This window comes from Calonectris borealis, chromosome 8, assembly GCF_964195595.1.
Source record: "Calonectris borealis chromosome 8, bCalBor7.hap1.2, whole genome shotgun sequence".
In the NCBI taxonomy this organism is placed as follows: domain Eukaryota; kingdom Metazoa; phylum Chordata; class Aves; order Procellariiformes; family Procellariidae; genus Calonectris; species Calonectris borealis.
This window is the reverse complement of record NC_134319.1, coordinates 24,427,637-24,443,637: the sequence shown is the minus strand read 5'-3', so window position 1 is coordinate 24,443,637 and position 16,001 is coordinate 24,427,637. Positions and strand designations below refer to the sequence as shown.

The window sequence follows — 16,001 nt, the reverse complement described above, 5'->3', positions numbered from 1 at the left end:
TGGGGGAAAAAAAAAATCCGAAAACAATAATCACTTTGTATGTACCATCATTTTTTTTAAAGCTGTGTACTCCCAAACCAGCTCATCTTCTGGTTCTTTCTGCCAGTGTCATGGTGGAAGAAGCACATACGCTTTACATCTCTTAGCCTTCTAACCCTGTAATTTTGGCTTGAAAATTATAATCTTTGCAAAACCAGAGAAGCTTATGATATTGACTAAGCAAACTAGACTCATTTTTCAAATTTCACGTGGCATAAAAGCAGTCCAGCATAAATGCAGTGTTGCCCAGCACCGGCTGCCCCATGTGAGCTGGGAGCATGTGCAGATGGGGCTGTTTGGAGTGGAGGGAAGGGTGGAGGCTAAAGCTCCACCCGGTACATCTGTGGCCCCTTACACTTGATGTGGCAGTTGTCAGTCACAGAAGCCTTCCTGGGAGCTTCGGCTTGTGCAGGGATTGCTTTTGTGATGCTTTGCGATGAGTTTGTCAGCTGTTGTCGTGATGTCCACAACCGTCTGCTAGAGTTGTCTACTCTTGAAGCTTCTCTTGTTGAGTCAGTGCTTTCACATCTGTAACCTTGCTGTATATCTGATCTGTCAGGTGCTCTGCTTTTTCTGTGTCTGGCTGGTTAGTTCTATGTAAGACATGAAGTAGGGCTTCCCTACTGAATTGGTATTTTGTCATCTCATGCTGAAGATAAAGCAGTGACATACTTTGTCTGAGTAAGCAGTTTGGGTATTTATTAACTTTTGACTCAGGAAAGGTATGGCTGTGACACTTAGTCTGTATTAATATCAAAAATACTGCTTTTATAAACAACATTAAGTTGGAATATAGAGCAATTCTATAATCCATCCTAATGTAAATGATCGTCATTCTTACGAATCCACTACAAAATGGAGAACTCTTAGGAACTCAGTTTTAATATTGAGTTGCTGTATCAGTACTTTTAAAATGCATATTCAAAGCACAGTGCTGGGTCATTTGAAATACTGTTGCTTATAAATATTGTATTTGCTTTTGAACTGTACTCCATAGTGGATCGTAAGACTCTAAAACAGCATCTTTATGGAGCTAATGTCCTCATGAGGAACTATATCTTATGGTGCTAAACATTATCAAAAATGGATATTTCGCTTTTCAACTATCCCTCTTTCGTTACTGCAGTGTTATTGATACTTACTGTCTTTTGTACTGGTAAGTTCTTTAAAAAAAATAGTCTACAGGAAAATGCATTAAAAGCCTTATAAGGAGAGCATTGTGGCAGAAGCTTGATTTTTTTGCAGACTCAGATGATCATTGGTGCGTGTGGATAACTTCAAGGGAAATAGCCTTTGATTCAGTACAGAAATCAAGGTGGTTTGAGGATCTTAAATCTCCACTAGATAAATTGTAAATGACTTCTCAATTGCAAATTTCATCTGCTCCTGTGTTCCAGATGGCGAATATGTATTCATAATGTCTTCAGTGTGTTAAAACAGTGCATGTGTGTTCGTTAAACATTCAAACTAGACTACTCTAGTTTCCTATTACTATAATTTTATTAAGGTAACTTTATTTGTTTTGTTCCATGCTGTCTGTAGAGAACTGAAAAGTAAGTCTGTATTTAGACTAATTTGTATCTAGTAGCATATTGTCATTTCTCTTTATGTAGAAAGAGAGAAAATAGTTTTTGTTCACAAAGTGTTTACTCAGAATTTGGTTAATGCTTTTGAGCCTGAAGGGAACTTTTATGGCTGAATTAGAACCAGTGGAAGATCACAGCATAGTGGAAGTGCTGACTTAGAAATAATTGTATCGGTGAATTTTGTAATGTATTTGTGACCAAAGTGAGTATGCAAGTTGCTAATTGACACACTTGATGCTTAGTGTTTTTGTTTTCTTTCCCCTAGTTTCTTTGCCTGAAGAATATAAGGACTTTTCTTTCGGCATGCTGCGAAGTATTTGGGATGAAGAAAAGTGAACTTTTTGAAGCATTCGATTTGTTTGATGTGAGAGATTTTGGAAAGGTAAGGATCCTTTTAATTATATCCTGAGTAACACCTGTGTTCTGCTGCTTGAGTATAGAAGACTTTCATGGTAGATGTTGTGTAAAAGTTGTGACTAATGGATGAGCATTCATTAGTAAAAAAACAATGGGGAAGACTTAAGAAAGCAGAAGAATTAGATTTACATTGGAGGCGCTAATAAAGGGCAGAGAGAAATCCCTGATAGGAAAGTTCTGAAGGTGTGAAAAGCATAGATAAATTAAAAAAACGGATGGAAAGATGCTGAGTTAAAGGTAAATTAAATGTGTGAAGATGGCAAACTGTGGGCGAGTACTGTCTGGTGAAATCACTTTTGACATAAATAGTGTGGAATCAGAAACCCTGGGCCTATACATTGTAAGACCATAGGGCACAGAGCATGTTTCTTTAGTCTCAAGTGCTCGAAATTCACCCATGTATCTGCCCTTGTAAATTTTTTTTTTTGACAATTAGTTTTTAAATCTGTTGTTTTTTCTAACCTGCTGAAAAGCTGAGATAAAGCTATCGTGGGTTAATGTGACTATTCTAATTTACACAGCCTGAAGTATATTCTGTAAGCATGTGATTAGTTATTCTATATGTAAAAGCTTTTTCCAGTCTATTGTTCGCAACCTCCTACGTATCTGTTTGATCTGTCATTGCCAGCATATGTTCAGTTCAACTTTGGTTTCTGCTTTTGAGTCATAGGATATCACTACCCTAATTTCACAGGAAGGGGTCTAAAAATTACCTGAAGTAGCACCAAAAATAGTTATTTATTCAAATTCAGTATATTTCAAGCATCATTCCTTTTTTTAAAGAGGTCATACTTTTACTAACTAATTTTTATGCAGTGCTCTTTTTATAAGTAGACATAGAGGTAAAGATGATGTAAGAGTGCAAGTATGAATCAGGGCTGCAATATGACTGAGTGTTTGAAATGGTTCAGTGATTACTGTTAACCAAAATATCTAATTATTTTTCTGAATCTTTTGGCTGGTTTTAAGTCCTTTGAGTATAAAATGAGATAAAACTGGTAATTCCACTTGTTCTTGAGTTATGCTGAATATCTTTTGTCCTCATAAATCACATTTCAGGCAAAGCTTTTGTTAAAATGTACTATTTTTTACAAATTTAGTGTATTGCTTATTAAAAATGAGATTTGTTTTTATTTTGATTGTGTAAGTAGCAGAGGACTTAAAATTGTTGGCTTTGATTTTTTTTCTGTGCGCTAGCAATGTCTTATTTAAGGTATTTAATAAGTCAAGTATCTTAATGCTTGCTTCAAATATTTGATACCTATGCCTAATGCACAGAAATTTTTTACTATTTATGTTCTAATTAATTGCTGAGAGTTTCAAATTTCGTGCCATGTAAACATAACCAGCCTGTTTTTTTAATATAGTCTAGTTTTGAAGAAGTATTTTACAGTGCAAATTATTATTGCTGCATCATTGAATACCCAGTAAACAAGTTCTGAATTAAGGCTGAATTTAACCCAACAAATATGTTTCTGGCACTCTTTAATTATCATTTTAACATAATTTATTTTAGAATACAATTTTATGTAAGTAGAATAATTGGTTAAAAAAAATACTGTCTTCCATCCACAATATTTAGTATTTTATTTCTCTTCCCAAAGTAAAATTGGATGCAGAGACATGGATTTTTTACTGTGTTTGTTGCCCAGTATAGCACAAATAGACTAATTATTCCTGGTGCTGGTATTTCAGTTTTAGCGATGGTGGTACAGCTTTACAAGCAATGGTTTCTCTAGTCTCGGCCTCTTCAGTGGCCTTTGTCACCTTTCTTGGAAAGCTACCAGGTAAAAATGCAGTGACAAATTTGTAAGACACTGGTGTGCAGGATTCTTTAATGAGGCTAACTACATGTGTGGTGACAGCTGCTTGTGCAGAGGTGGAGGTGCTAAACTGAACAAGCCTGTGCAATCCTTGCAATAGCTGTGTTGGGCACACTTTTAGGTGCATAAGGCTCTGCTGTTCAGCAGTTTCCACTGCATGCCTGTGTGGAAGCTTGCCACGCACAATATGCTGTATTTAGATAGGCTGATATGTATATTTTACTAGCCTCTGCAAATGAGCGTGTAGTCAGCTTCCTAAAGCAGTTGGTGAACTTGAGGCCATTAAGAACGTGGAGGGGAAAATTACAACTGTGTTAAAATGTATACCTAGCCTTATGCTGAGTTTTTTCTATAGTTTTAAGTGTCACATTTGTACAGTTAGCTGAGAATATCTGTAAAGTGGCATGGGATTTCAACTGCATATCTGATAATGTACCTACTACTTTGGAAATTCTGATGGCTCGTAGCAGTGGTGAGAATAAGAAAGCTTATCTTTTTCAAGTTGTTCTTTGTTTCTCAACTTTCCCATTCGTTATTTTTTTCCTACGAATAACAACCCCAATATAGTCCTAAATCTCCAGCCTTCTTGAATTGAAGTGGTATATATGCAAAAGGCCAAAAAGAGAGTGTCGCAGATTTTTCCTGCTACTGCAACCAAGTCATTCTGCCGTTTCTAAAAGAATTCTTTGAACTGCTCTCCCTAAAGTTGTATAAAATATGAATGATCTTAAAATGATTACAAGCACAAACAAAAAGGGTAATATGGTTTAGAAACAGTCTGTTTTCCAGACTGTTGACCAAATAGGTGATGGAATGAGTGTGTGCAATATCTACAGCCTCTAACACATTTGAATGTACTGGAAACTGTCTTGATGGCAGAAGTTGGCAAGTAGTTATTAGTGGTGAGATGTAAATAAACTGTAGCTGAGGTGACTCCGTAAGCCTTGTGTATATGGTACTTTTAAATGCTTCAATTGAATTTATAAAAAAAAAAATTATTGAATTTGTTGTCTTACGATGGAATATTCTGCTTAATATGACAGATTTCAATGACTATTTAAGCATGCTAGTGGAGGGAACAGGAGAAGCGTGTCAACTGTAGATGAACAATGTGCCTTCAAGGAAATAAGACTGAAGGGAAAAATCAGATGATGGACTGGTGATGGAAACTCTCATTTTTAAAAAATATTCTGATGTTTTTCAACTTTTTAAAGAAAATGGCAGCAAAACCCTGTGCATGGTAGAAGTAGCAGCTGTATACTGCCTATATAGTCATAAGACTTTTAACAGCCTTGTGCAATACTGGTTACAAAATGTTTGATGTAATGGTGAAACTTGCATTTAATAGCTAGGGGTAAATGAGCTGTTTTCAGATGCTTTGACATAATGTATGAAAATTTGACTTGAACTTTGTGCTCCACTTTGCACAAAGAGACTCTTTGATCTCCCGGTGATTAGAGAAGAAGAAGAGTATACGCGGTGTGGATGGAAATCAGAGGTGAAGCTGAAGTAGCAACATGTAGATAGTTGGAGAACAGGTAAAGAAACAGGGAAGTGGGTAACCCCATCAGTATGTTTTTAATGCGTACATTCTGTATGGGTATTGGTATCAGCTGTTACAAGATGAGGGTTTTCTTCTGTTTTAAGTATAATAGCACAGATTTTCTTATTTTTAGACTGACTGTGATTGAAAGAGGGGCTACATTACACAGAAATAGGAAAGTTTTTAAATCATGCTTTCTAAAACTACATAAAACTTGTTTTTCCTTGAGTTCTACAGTGTTCACCCATTCCCACTCTCTCACCTTTCTATCGGTACATTTCATTGTTGCTGCATTAAGTTCCTGACAGAGCATGAAATGCCCTCCCACGCACACGGGGTGCCAGACAGTGTTTTCATTACGAATTCCATGCTGGAGAGTCATTTTTCACTAGCGCAGGGTTGTCAGGTTCTTCCTTTCTACCTGTGTGCCAGAATCAACAAATAATGTTGATACTTGTTCTTTCGGCTCTGCGAGCCTTGCACGCTGCTCAAACAGCAGCCTTTGCTGTTTGGTATGCCGTAACAAATTGTTGCTATCCCTATTCTCTGAAGGAAGTTTGCAACTAATGTGTTGCAGAAATGGGAATCTGAGGATTAGTTCCAGCGCCCGTTGATGTCAATGGATGCTCCCTGGCCTTGGAGAGCTGTGTTTGAGGTCTTGTGGGGGAAAATGGTGTCCAGATATTGGCAGAAAAAGAACTTTGTGTACTCTGCTTTTAAATATTCTAAGCAATGTATAACTGAGCACAGAGTGTTTTTTATGATATAACTGATCTAATATGAACATAGCCATAGACCCCCCCCAGTAGGGGTCCTGCAATAGATGTCTAGAAATAACATACAATATTCAATCATGACTTTAAAAAAAGCAAACAAGGGGATCAAATATCAACTGCTACCAATCAAACAAGTATCTAATTGGTTAAAAGCATATAACATAATGTCTAGTGTGGCTAACTCTCCAGTGACGCTTAAAAGGCTGGTTTATGTGAAAGCAAGCAACTGCTGTGAAAATACTCGGTGCATATACTAAGGTTATGTAGTTTGTGATCATTTTAGTCACTATCTTAGCGCAAAGGAAATCCGGGCTATGATGCAGCAGAAAGTCATGCTGAAGTTGAGGATCCTGGTGTATTATTATTCCCTTAGGTTTAACAGATTCCAGGAAGATCATGCAGATGTGCATGAGATACACACACCAAAATCAACACAACAAAGAGCAACAGTTATTATAAAAAGTTATATACCTTTCCAGGAAGAGAGAGGAGGAGAAATGTTTAGGAAATTTTCAATAAAACTGAAGCATTTGAGATTAACCTCAGTTGTTTCACGTTTTATTTGACAAATTTAATGAGTGAGGTAATAGAGCAAAATATGAGCACTTTCACTAATAGAATCATATTAAAACTGCAGAACATTGGGTAACATGCCAAGACATTATGGCATATTTTTGTAAAGATATAAAAATAGAGAAAGAGAAATGAACTGGTAAAAACAAGGCAGTCATTAAAAACAGAGCTCTGTATCTTCATTCTCTGAGCTCTTTTAGTGGTAGAATAAAAAAAAGAGCTTAGTGGTTTGCTCAAGAAACTGGCTGTACAAGTGCTTTTATGAGTAGCATTTTAATGTTTTCAAATGTTTTGGTGAGATGGCCTGGTTTGGGATGAATGACACTTGAACTCCTTCAAGGTGTACTTGTGAATGTGGGAGAATGAAGAAACAGAAGATACGGACAGGTTTCAGCTTCCTTCTCCATTGGAGATACTTGTCCATTTGGACAAAATGAGCAAGAAAACACTAGCCTGTTGCAAAACTGCTGAAATGCTTGGCATGTGTAGAAGACCTTATGTGTTAGATATCATTTCTGTTTGTATAGAGTTACATAAAGGTCAAGCACTCAGCCTCTCTAAAAGCCTCCCTTAAATCATAACAAAAAATGACTTCCAGCCCCAAAGAACATAAAAGTTTTGGGCAAAGTGATGGGGTGGGTGAACGAGTGGGATGAATAATGGTATAGCTCATCAAGGTTGAAAAGTCCTTGAAAATTTATAGAAGTAGATTGCCATGGTGTGACAGTGGAAACCATTACAAACACCAGATAAATTTAGTCCACTTATCTGTAATAATTTGTTGCAGTGATCATCACCAAAGAGTCTGTACAAATTGCTAGGCATATAACTTCAGTGAATCTAAAACCATTAGCATGAGTTTATAGCTTCTACATATATATATTATGTATATATTTAGGCCTGAATATTTCAGGATTATGGTCTCGTATGTTCTTGTGACAGAATAGCAGTGGGTTATCACCTCACTGGTCTTTCCAAATGAGTCTTCATGAATTTCTTAAAAGTTTGGCATAACTTTTTCAAGTTATAATGTTTGCTTCCAGTTGGTGAAAACGGTAATGATAATCTTCATTTCTGACCACATCACAAGGTGTTGAACATACTGCAGATATTTGATCATTAATGAAAAATTCTCATCCAAGGAGTGCTTGGGCTGTTCTGGAAGTATCAGAAGACTTTGAGTCCTTATATCATGTAGGCTTCTGTTCAGTTTTTCAGCAAATGTGACCAGGTTTGGCAAGTCAAGGTTAATGAGAAACTGCTAATATGAGAGAATAAAACTGAGCACGTTTCTCTGTTAAGATGATTTTGTCCAAATGTTAGGTGTACCTGATTCACGTATCCTGGAGACACTGAACTCAGCATTGAATTCTGGTAACATGCATTTCTCTTTTGAGGTGGAAGAAGTTTTGGAGGAAGAGGACAGTTGGAGCTTGCATAGGTTTGACAGGGTTTAAGACTTATGTTTTCTCACACATTTGTTTATAGAAATGTTTTTAAACCTTATTTTTAAATAGGGAATTAATTCCCTGCAGTACTTGCAATACAAGCATTTCAGTAACCAAAAGTTGATGGTGAAACTGACAACTAAACCCAAAACTTCCTGAATTTATAAATATTAGTCAAAGTAACACAAATATAAACTATAAATAAAACCAGAAGGCAATAAATGAGTGACTTGCAGATGAAGTCCATATGAACTTTGAAGAGTTTTGTGTGTATCTTTTTTCTGTAATAGTGAAATTGTTCACCCTCTAAGAAGGATAGGAAACGTGGGGTTTTTGTTTGTTTTTTTTCTCCCCCTTTTCCAAAGCCTGGAGGCTTCCAAAGAGGAGAAGCATGACAGCTTTCTGTTGGTGCAGTGGATAGATAGAAGAGTGGGGGGAAGAGGAGAAGTTGAAGTACGATTTGTATAAGCTGCTCCATGCTCTCTCATGCTTGCAGTATAGTTAATTTCTAAGAGAATCCCTCTCCCACTTTGACCTGGATTCTCCTGCTTGCTGCCTGTGTTCTCTGCTTGTTCTTCTCTCTGCTCTGGGATTTTGAGATTCAAATGACATAGGCATAAAATTATAATGTCTCTAGAAACAAATACTATAGGGCTATTGCAGTTACCTGGGCCTGTTGGTCATTCTGCTGTTTCCAGTTACCACATAAATGGGCTTGACATCAGCCTAAAAAGCCTGTTGTAAATTGTGTTTGAATTTCACATCTTGGGAAGATGCAAGATTGGTTTTTCCACTGGACTTAGAAAGGCTTGGTGATTTTTGAACCAATGCACTTCTATTTTTGTCATCAATGGTGCAAATTAAATATTCAAGTCAGAGATTGAAGTAGGGCGCAGTTGTAGAGCTAAAGGATTTACAATTTTTACTCACTTAATGATCCTCTGCCTCTTTCGAGCTGGGGAGACGTTTGCTTTCTGTTGATATTCCTCATGTCTGCTTATAGGTATTAGATTCTGAGTAAAAAATACCACCACTGTGTAAGGAAGGACATTTCCTAGTAGGTTGGTTTTTTTTTTTCTTTTTCCCTCCTTCTGTTTTGTTCCTGTTCATTCCACTCATAGTTTGGAAGTTATGAAGGGAAGAAAGAGAACTTGATGTCACTGCATGGTCTCAGTTCTGGGGAACACCATCCATTGCACATCAGCCTTTTATTTCCCTAGCCAGGAATTGGGTAAACCCAGTGTAGTCGTTTGTTCTGGTTTCCTAGCTAATTTCCCACAGCCTAGGTGGGGAAGACTTGATCCAATCCACAGAGCTATGAGCTTTAATGCTTGTAGCAAAGTTAACATCTGTGGCAACAAGTAATGTTTTGTCATTAACATCTATTGCTACCCAAACTACTTCATGACAGTCTCAGACTGGACTTTGCATTGAGTTCAGGGCTTGTTTTATGAGAGCGGATGTTTTTAAGGTGCTCTCCATTTCAGATCTAAAACTGCGTTCTTCATTTATATACTAATTTTACGTGATAGTACATTCTGACATGATTGACTGCACATCCTTTTTTAGATCATGAGAAAACACTTGTGCCAGTGCAAGTCATGTTCAGGCTTTGCTTTGTCTCCTCTTTGTTTAGAATTTATATCAATATTTCTAGGGAGAGAACTTCACGAACGGTTTGGACTACACTTTGTGTCTGCTTGTAACAGTCATACTCAAATCTAATGTTTCATTAAGCCATGTGGACTCAAGTATAGTCTTTTTATAGGGTTGGGTGGGTTGTTTTGAACACTTGGCTACTCTTCTATCTGAAGAAGTAAGCCACTATTACTATTTATTACTATTAAATGATGGTAAGAGACAGAGCAGCTTTGGTTATCGTATTTAAATAGAAGCAGGTCAAGGACAGCCCATGTGCTTGTCTGCTGTATTGAAATAGTACAATATCTCCAGATTTTTAGGTAATAGGTGACCACAGGCTGTATAAGGTGCTTTAGTGTTGATGCACTTTAGCATGCTTAATTAGCATGCAAAAAGTGGTCTGCTATTCTTGTTGAAAAATACATGTGCCACCACATTCCTTTGGTTTTAAGGAATGTATCTTCATGATTTGTTTGTTTATGCTGTGTTTACTGTAAAAGTATTCATTCAGCTCTTTAATATGTGGCTTATCACTTCTTGTGTTTGTTGGGCCTTTATGCTCTTTCCTGGTTTTACTTGTCTCTACCTCTTTTTCTTCTGCTATGTATTTTCTAGCTTTGGATCTATCTGAATCCACCCATTTGACATATTTCAATTCTACTTGTCTACTTGAGATTTTAATGAAGGCTACAGAAAGAATCTGAGAAGATCTTTGATTTTTTTTTTTAAATCTGTCTCAAAATAAGCTGTATGAGGTTATGTTCAAGATACAGTAGGATGCTTATTCAAAAGTAATACTAAACTGGGCACCCTGTTTAAAATGGGAAATGATTTTGTGTAGGATCTACATAAAAAAGCATTCGGTTTCTTACTGATGCATCTTTGAAGAGTTTTGATTACAACAAACTTAATTACTACGATACTGGTAAACTGTGTTCCTCCTAATGTGCAGTGTCATTCCTCTGTGACTGGCCTTTTGTCTGAGCAAGAAATTGACAGAAGCAACACTATGAATTACCTAGAACATATTTTTTCACTATTATCTGTTTTTCTTACTCTTTCCTGCAGCTCACTTTGAATCTTAGCTGACTGCATCTTGATAAAAAAATCAAAGATTAGGAGGCAAAGAAGCAGAAACAAATAAACAAAAAGGATATTAAGAAGTGAGCAACTTGAAATAGTTATCAGTCCCTATGTTGCTTCCCAAATATCTTTTTGTTGTATGCATTGATGACAACAGCAATTCAACTAACTTCATACATTATCTATGCATAGTTTTAAAATAATAAAGTTGGTGACTTTGCTCCATTCCAATATAAAAAAAGTTAGAGAAAGTGTAATTGGTGTTTTCTTCCTATCTTTTCCTTGGAATGATTTGAAATAGCTGAACTTCTCTTTTACTGAAAGATGTCTTCTAGTCTCTAGATATAAATATGTCATGAGTTTAAAACATTATTGAAGGGTGTCTGTGCTTAACCTCCACCAGAGAAATTTGGGCCACTCTTGAACTCTACTTGAGAGGCACAAATTGCAAGCTAGGGAGATGGTGGCTTAAGCCATCTATTATGCAGTGTTGGGATTTCCTGTGAAGAGTTAGTCAAGCAAGTGTAAGCATTCTGCAAGACTGGCTGCTAATGACTTCACGGGGCCAAACCTGGGAGATGTTAGTATGCTGGTGGAAATCCAGACCATTATTTTTCTGCTCAGTCTGTAGAGTCCCGCTCTTCGTGCAGGCAAGTGGGAGACCACCTGCCAGCTGTATACGGTTGGTAGTTCTCCTATGTAAAGCAGAAGTGTGCTTGAGTGAAAAGTCCCAGATGATAACATTTCAAAGACAGTAGTTGCTGCTTGTTTCTTTAAGTATTAAAAATTCAGGGTTTGTTTAGCCTGAAGAATGCTCTGGTAGTTAGATTGGTTGTAATTTCATTCACTGCTTTTTCTGTCCAATTTCAATAGAAAGTGAAACCTGCAGTAAATGGTTTGCAGCAGCAAACAACGTTTGAGTATTTCATAAAAGGAAATGGGTACAAGTTAGTGAGAAATGTTTACAAAATGTGTTATAGAGCTTTTACTTAACATGTTGGTTATGGGGTGTATTTGGTGACAGAGAGGTGTTTGCTAATAAAGAATTGTGTTCTGCTGTTTTTCATTCTGACACAGTAGTTGTGTTAAGAATAAATGTCAGATGCACAGCTACTGCATGCCTTTGAAAAGGATGGATACTTGAAATAGTTTGGTAATGGAAAAATAAGTCAGAAGAGTGTATTCCAACACAGTTAGTTATAAGTCTGAAAAGCTTGTATCGTTTGTAGGTGATTGAGATCATAAAGACTATCTTGCTGGGAAAATTAATGCATCTTTCTCTGCAAACACTAAGTGTATTTAGGGAGATGGATTTTTCTTTTGGTCAAAACGTGACAGCAGAAATGCTGGATCTTAGGTTTTGGATCTTAAATGTTTTTAACTGTGAAGCATAACATGAGATTTATTTGGAGAAGTTCTATTAAACAGATTTGCATTTTCATGGCTTTCTTAATGAGATTTTGAAGGTGAAACATTGGTTGTTGAAAACTGAGGATTTAATTTCCAAAATAATCATTCAATAAATAAAACATTCAGTATAAAATTTTATGATGAATATATTAGCTGATAAACTTGGGAACCTGTTTAAAAACAGTTGTAAATAATGACAGTTGCTAAGTAGAAAGTAGTATTACAGAAGAAATTAAAAGTATTGTCAAATAAAATGATTAAGAAAAGCGAAATTAAATGACACACTTCAGCTACTGCTAACCTCTACAAGTAAATCAGTTCTTAGATTTCACCCAATTACAGTTTAAAACTGTAATATGCCAGCATAGGTCTCAAGACCTGCCTGTAAAGAGCCTTTGGTATGAAGAGGCAACATAGGTACACTGCGCAATGCAGTGTGATGCTGAGGAAGCTGACAAAAGTATATTATTTGAATTTTTGGAAGGTGCTATTCCGAGCATATTTTATATGCAAATTTTGATGCTAATAAAATTCCTAAATTAAATAGAATTGTGTATAGGTCTGAATATATCTTTATTTGAAAACCATTTTGTTCTGTGAAAATGTAAGGGACACTTGGCAGAATTACTTAAGAAAACCAATTGAGGGCTAGTTCTCATAAATATATTTCATGCCCCAAAAATCAACTTTAAGATGCTGAAAGGTTTGAAGTGTTTCTAAAGTAGAACTGATTTGAGCAAAAATACATCAGTGACATTGTGCAAGCACATGAGGTGTGTTTCCTGCAGTGGCTAATTGATACTAGCTGAGTAATTCAGTGCACTACACAATCCAGCTTTTACCAAAATATTTAAATGACTTGAGAGAGGATTTACTGCCTGTGCCTTTGTCAGGGTAGTAGAGCAAAAAATTGAATGTAGGTCACTGGTGGGGTGGGGAGTTTTCCACAATTTCCCATTCAGCCTTCACTGGGGTAAGCTGTTGTCCGAAACTGTGTGGTCTAAAGTGTCAAGCAAAGATGCTGTTGATTTCACAGTGACTCAGTAGTACATTATGTAGCTTTTTCCTCGCCCAGTGCTAGGTAAAAAGAAAATAATCTTTCTGAGTGGTACGAGGCATAGCAGTAGCTGTATGCCCTCTGACTGATGCACCTTGGGAGTTGCTTCTGGGTTGGGGAGATGACTAGGAGATGACATCGCCCAGCACCTCACAGAACGTGACCCATGAAGATTTGCACAGTAACATGGCATTAGGAAAGGAAACAATGCCAAGCTTGTGGCAGCCACTGTCCAAACAGTTGGCTCTACTTGTTGTCTAAATATTATCCCTATCGAAGTCCTGATAAGAGGTTGTAGTTTGCATGTGGTGTAATGATCCCATACAATGTATTCTTGCCTTCAAAAGCTGTCCCTTCAAAAGCAGTTGAACAAGGAGTGAAACCAAATTTCTTAATACTTTCTTTTACCTGCAAGTTTTCTTTTAAATGCTTTCCTTGCTTGGATAGGTAATGAATAGGAAATTTCATAGCTGTTTGAAACAAATGGCCAGTCAGGAATAGCTGTGCATGTTTCTCTTGAGATCACTTTCTTTTTCATTTAAGATATTTACTTGGCTGTTGCGATTTCTTAAGATTTTACTGTATCTGTTGGTCACCACTCTTGGTTTATTTGAAAAGCACACTATATATACATCTTTTGATATTTAAGCACTTGTGTATATGGTAGCCTCTCTTACAACTTATTCTGGTATACTAAATATTGTTGAGAACATAGTTCTGGATTTATTTTGAGACTGAGTTTTAATGTGTTTTGATTTGGAGAGGGAGAGGACCTCCCTTAGCGTTTTTCAGCTAGTTAAAAAGAAAGGTTAGACAACCTGAGTACCCTACATAGTGGATGGACACAGACTGACTGTGTGATCTGTGGGAAACGATCTGGGTGTTGGAAACAAGTGTTGTTATGAGTCTTGAAGTATTAGCTCAGTGAAGTTAATGAAAGTTCTTAAACCACCTGACGAGAAATGTCGTCATACCATTTTCAAAGTGGTGAGGTCTACATTTTTGTATATGCTAACTTGGAGGCTGGATGTAGACTGGATATAAAGTGGTTTTTCAGTTGCATATTTTGTGGCAGAAAATGTTTGTTTAAAGCATGATTGTACCTTAATTAGAAAACAAACAGGTTTTTCCTGGCCAAATTAGTACAAGGTTTCTTTAAATTAGGATAAATATTTTTTTTATATTAATATTATTAACACACTTTAGCATGTGGTTTGTGATTGAAAAAGTGGATTCTAGACCAGGCATCTGATTTTAAATAAATAAAAATCCCAGTATTGTCTCACTTTCTACAGACACTTTCCTTACAAAATTAAACAAAATGGAATATGAATTCTTTTTTTTTCAGAACATAGGAAAGGCAAAGTAATTTTCCTATACCTAGCAAGCATTAGATGATATCATCCAAAACTTAGTGAAAGAGCTCAAATACTAGGAACTTAAGCGTAACACGCACTTTTGATTTTGAACTTTTACAGCGTAATTCACATTTACATTTTGTTTTTTCGATGGAGATTTGCCACCCACGGGTGGGTGGCATAAATTTGGAATCTGTAGGAACCACAACCAGACTAATTTTAAATCTTGCCTTTGTATGTATTTTTAATTAGATTAACCATCGGTTCAGCAGTGCTAAGCATGCTGATGTTGCATGCAGAGTTAAATGGGAGTGCATGAGAACATTTCTATTCAAATTGTGGAGCTTTTAGATATTTCCTCATGTCTGTTTCCCTTGTGGAAGTGAGTAGCCCACCTGTGCCTTGAATAGTCTCCTACACAGTAGGAAAAGGTGCTACTTACAAACTTAACGTTAACAAGGCAATAACCATACCAAGTAGCAGCATGTCTCTGCCATGGTACAAGTTCAGAAGTATGGGATATGTATGGAATAAAATGTTTTCATGCTTTCCTGTTTATAGCTTTGCTGGGATTTCTTAAAATTAGTTGGTTTTGAAGTTATACAGGTGGTATTTTATTGGTCCATACTAAAGTGTAAAGGAAGAGAGATGAGGGATGAGATACAGGGAGGTGGTGAACTGGAAGAGCAGAGACAGCAGGCTGCTCTGACCACTCGCTGTAGGCTCTGGAGCGCAGAGCTGCCAGTTTCCTTCCTCCACACTTGGCTTTAGGTGCTGGCCTGTGTTCTCCCTTGCTCTAGCCTTACACCTAAAGAACATAATTTGTATGACCATTTCTACTTAATTATGCTCTCATCACATAATGTTTAAACTCCTTTTCCCTGGTTAGTTACTGTTTGCTCTTCATCATTGCCTTGCCTCCTTTGCTGCCTTCATCCTTTGCCTCTGTCATCACTTTGCTCTGCAGTCTGGTGTTTGTCCCCCTCCCTACAGTGCTTCTTGGGCCTTTTCCATTTCTGCATTTCAGGTTTGTTTCTGCAGTTTTGTTTTGTCTCTTGGTTTTTGCTGGGAGACCGGTCCTGTTATTCCTGTGCTTGTTTAAATACATCTTCAGATTTTTCTGCCTACCAGATAAGTACTCACTACTTGCAAGAGGAGAGCTATATCTCTATTGGAAATCCTGCAATTCAGCTGCTTTTCCTCTTATACATTTGTTAGAACTTAAATATCAGGGTGTCTTCTCTCAT

General features: G+C 36.8%; 1 protein-coding gene across 3 annotated transcripts in view; it reads left to right on the top strand.

The window, feature by feature from the left end:
- Nucleotides 1-16,001, top strand: part of VAV3 (vav guanine nucleotide exchange factor 3) — a 179,273-nt gene that overhangs the window by 36,151 nt on the left and 127,121 nt on the right. For all 3 annotated transcript variants that reach the window (XM_075156466.1, XM_075156465.1, XM_075156464.1), the window contains exon 2: nt 1,891-2,007. In XM_075156466.1, coding sequence (XP_075012567.1) covers nt 1,891-2,007 — 117 coding nt within the window. The remainder of the gene's footprint in view (nt 1-1,890; nt 2,008-16,001) is intronic.